Source organism: Eutrigla gurnardus, assembly GCF_963514095.1.
Source record: "Eutrigla gurnardus genome assembly, chromosome: 11".
In the NCBI taxonomy this organism is placed as follows: domain Eukaryota; kingdom Metazoa; phylum Chordata; class Actinopteri; order Perciformes; family Triglidae; genus Eutrigla; species Eutrigla gurnardus.
The window spans coordinates 22289856-22292355 of NC_139925.1; the positions used below are offsets into that span (position 1 = coordinate 22289856).

Sequence of the window (2500 nt, forward strand, 5' to 3'; positions counted from 1 at the left end):
TTGAAGGTCAAACCGACGTCCCCGAAATGGTCTGGTCTGGTCTACAGGGGGTTTCCTTTTTGTGTCAACTTTGCTGCACCCGTCGCTAAGCAACCAGCTGTGGGTTGACAGTAAAGTAGTGAAGTAAATAACATGATGTGATTAAAAAAAACCTTTAGCTGTTCGCTCTCTTAGACCATTTCAACAGAATTGTTTTGCTTGGCAACAGCTTGGCTCTGTGTTTTCTCACATATTTGAAATGGTAACAACGGAAATGGTTTATTTAGTGCTAACAGCTAATGGCTAATGCTAACTAGCGCTCCACCTGCCAATTTTGACACGGACTTGTTGCTTACAATGAAGCATTTTCAGGGAAATGTTCTATGTATATATTGGGGACCTGGCAAGTCTCTAGTCCTGATCCCTAGTACCTGCAGTCATTTAGAAAAACATTTACATTTAAATGTAACATTTACAGAATTTTGCTATTGACTTAAGATCAGTTCATTTGCCAGCTATACACCTAACTTTTCTACTTGCACTACGAAACTTCCACTTTAAAATATTACTTATTGAACTAAAAGTAAACTTAACTTAAACAGTAGTCGTGACAGGCTCCTCTATTTGTCTTGTGTAATATCGATCCATTCTTCCTGTCGGGCATCAATTAATGGAGCTTGGTCAGTGCTCCTTGGCCTCTGACACCAACGCACATTCAAATGTTATATATATGATATATTTTATTTATTTGTGATGCAGTCACCCGCTACATTATGTAGTATAAAGAGAGAAAAAGTAGTATGAAGAGTTTGGTTCATTAAGTTAACATCAACCACTCTCTTTTCCTGTGTTTTTGTTGCCTAAACCTAATTTCCTGTGAAGTTTATTTTGAAAAGTCACAATGCATGTAACAAGCTTATATTGGCACACTGACACTGACACTGACACGTGCAAAAGTGACACTTTAGTCAGAGTCCGCTTTGGGGCGTTGACCTAGCTGCGTTATTTGACACATTTGAGTGAGAAACCTGCGTAGAATTATAGACGTAGTCAGGTCTTAGTCTGTGCAGCCATATTGGTTATTCTGCATGAGCAAATCGTTCATGAACGAATAATGTGAACTATTCTTCTTTTTTCGTATGTGTGAATTATGCCGTTGGCCTGTCGATTCAGGATTCTCCAAAACCTCATAAAGTGCATTCTCAGTGCTGATTGGCTGTCACACCTGTCCGTTCCTTCACGCTGCGTCTCCATTCGGGGCTTTCGAGCAGAACGTAGAAGGAGGACTGCTTATTGTACTCCTCCCGGTCTAAGATCCTAATGGTTATGCTCTTCCTGTATGGGACACACACGTACACACACACACATAGAGGGAGGTGGTGAATGCATGCATGGTGACACAACAACATGGCAAGGTAGGTACACACACCAACACACTCGCACACACACTCGCACACACGCACAAGGTGGAGTCGTGGATGTGGTGAAATGAGGTGATCCACAACCGGCTGCATGTTGGCTCTCACAGTGAGGTCACTTCAGATGAAAACCTGAGGCACCTCCGTGTTGAGAACATGCAGCCTCGGCACGACGTTCCCGGGGCTCAGCCCCGTCCTGACCTTTGGTGTCGTTGCTCTCCATCAGGCGAGGCTCTCCGATCTCTAAGTAGAAGGTTTTGTTCTTCTCATACTCCTCGTCGTCGACTACTTTCACCTTGATGGTTTTACTGAGGAGGGAGGAAGAAGGGGAGGAAAAAGAGAAGGCAGAAAAGTAAGGGAAGGAAGGACCGAAAGGCGGGAAACCAAGAGAAAAGAGCAGCATTTGTTTGGTTTTTCCCCCACAAGCATCAAAAGCTCAATTTCAGTACCTCCAACATTTAGTCATCAGGTAAAATGTTGTATTTCCACTTCATCTAAGCATAACATCTGATGTCAGATTCATGTGGGAGGGTACATCGGAGCAGCATCAAGATTGATCTGACAAACTCTGATAAACACTGCGCCAGCCTGCAGCCCCGATCCAGGCTCATTTCAATCTGCCGCTCAGTCGGGTATCAACTTCTTGTTTATCTTTGTCACTTGGATGCTAAATGTAGTCTGGCAGTCGGCGGAGAGTTTATCAACTCCATTAGTCATTTTGGCAGGTGAACAATCGTGAATCGAAATTGAGAATTTGTTCTGGAACGAAGCTTTTTGGGATGAAAATGTTTTTTTGTGTGTTTTTACACACAGACTTACTGCACAATGATGCATGTGACAGTGTGTTTTAGAATTTTCATTAATAAAGCAAGATATTTTCAATCGATGCCTGTGGGAAACCGGAGCAATTCACCGTCAATTCAGCCAAACAAAGAATTCAACGTTCATTGAAATCGACTGTGACAGGTTGCAGTTGTAGGTTATTATACCTTTTCACATTGCGTCACACATTTTTGGCTGAATTGAAAGTGAACCGACTCAAACTGTGGAACAGATCAGCAGGTAGACACATGGAGCCATTAGAAGAATAAGAAATCATCCGA

General features: G+C 42.6%; 1 protein-coding gene across 3 annotated transcripts in view; it reads right to left on the reverse strand.

The window, feature by feature from the left end:
- Positions 1–2500, reverse strand: part of slc8a1b (solute carrier family 8 member 1b) — a 151454-nt gene that overhangs the window by 40722 nt on the left and 108232 nt on the right. For 2 of the 3 annotated variants that reach the window (XM_084020971.1, XM_084020973.1), the window contains one exon: positions 1205–1314. In XM_084020971.1, the coding sequence (XP_083877097.1) occupies positions 1205–1314 (110 nt within the window). Of the gene's footprint in view, positions 1–1204; positions 1315–1598; positions 1706–2500 lie in introns of all 3 variants that reach the window. The other variant, XM_084020972.1, reaches the window with a different exon arrangement.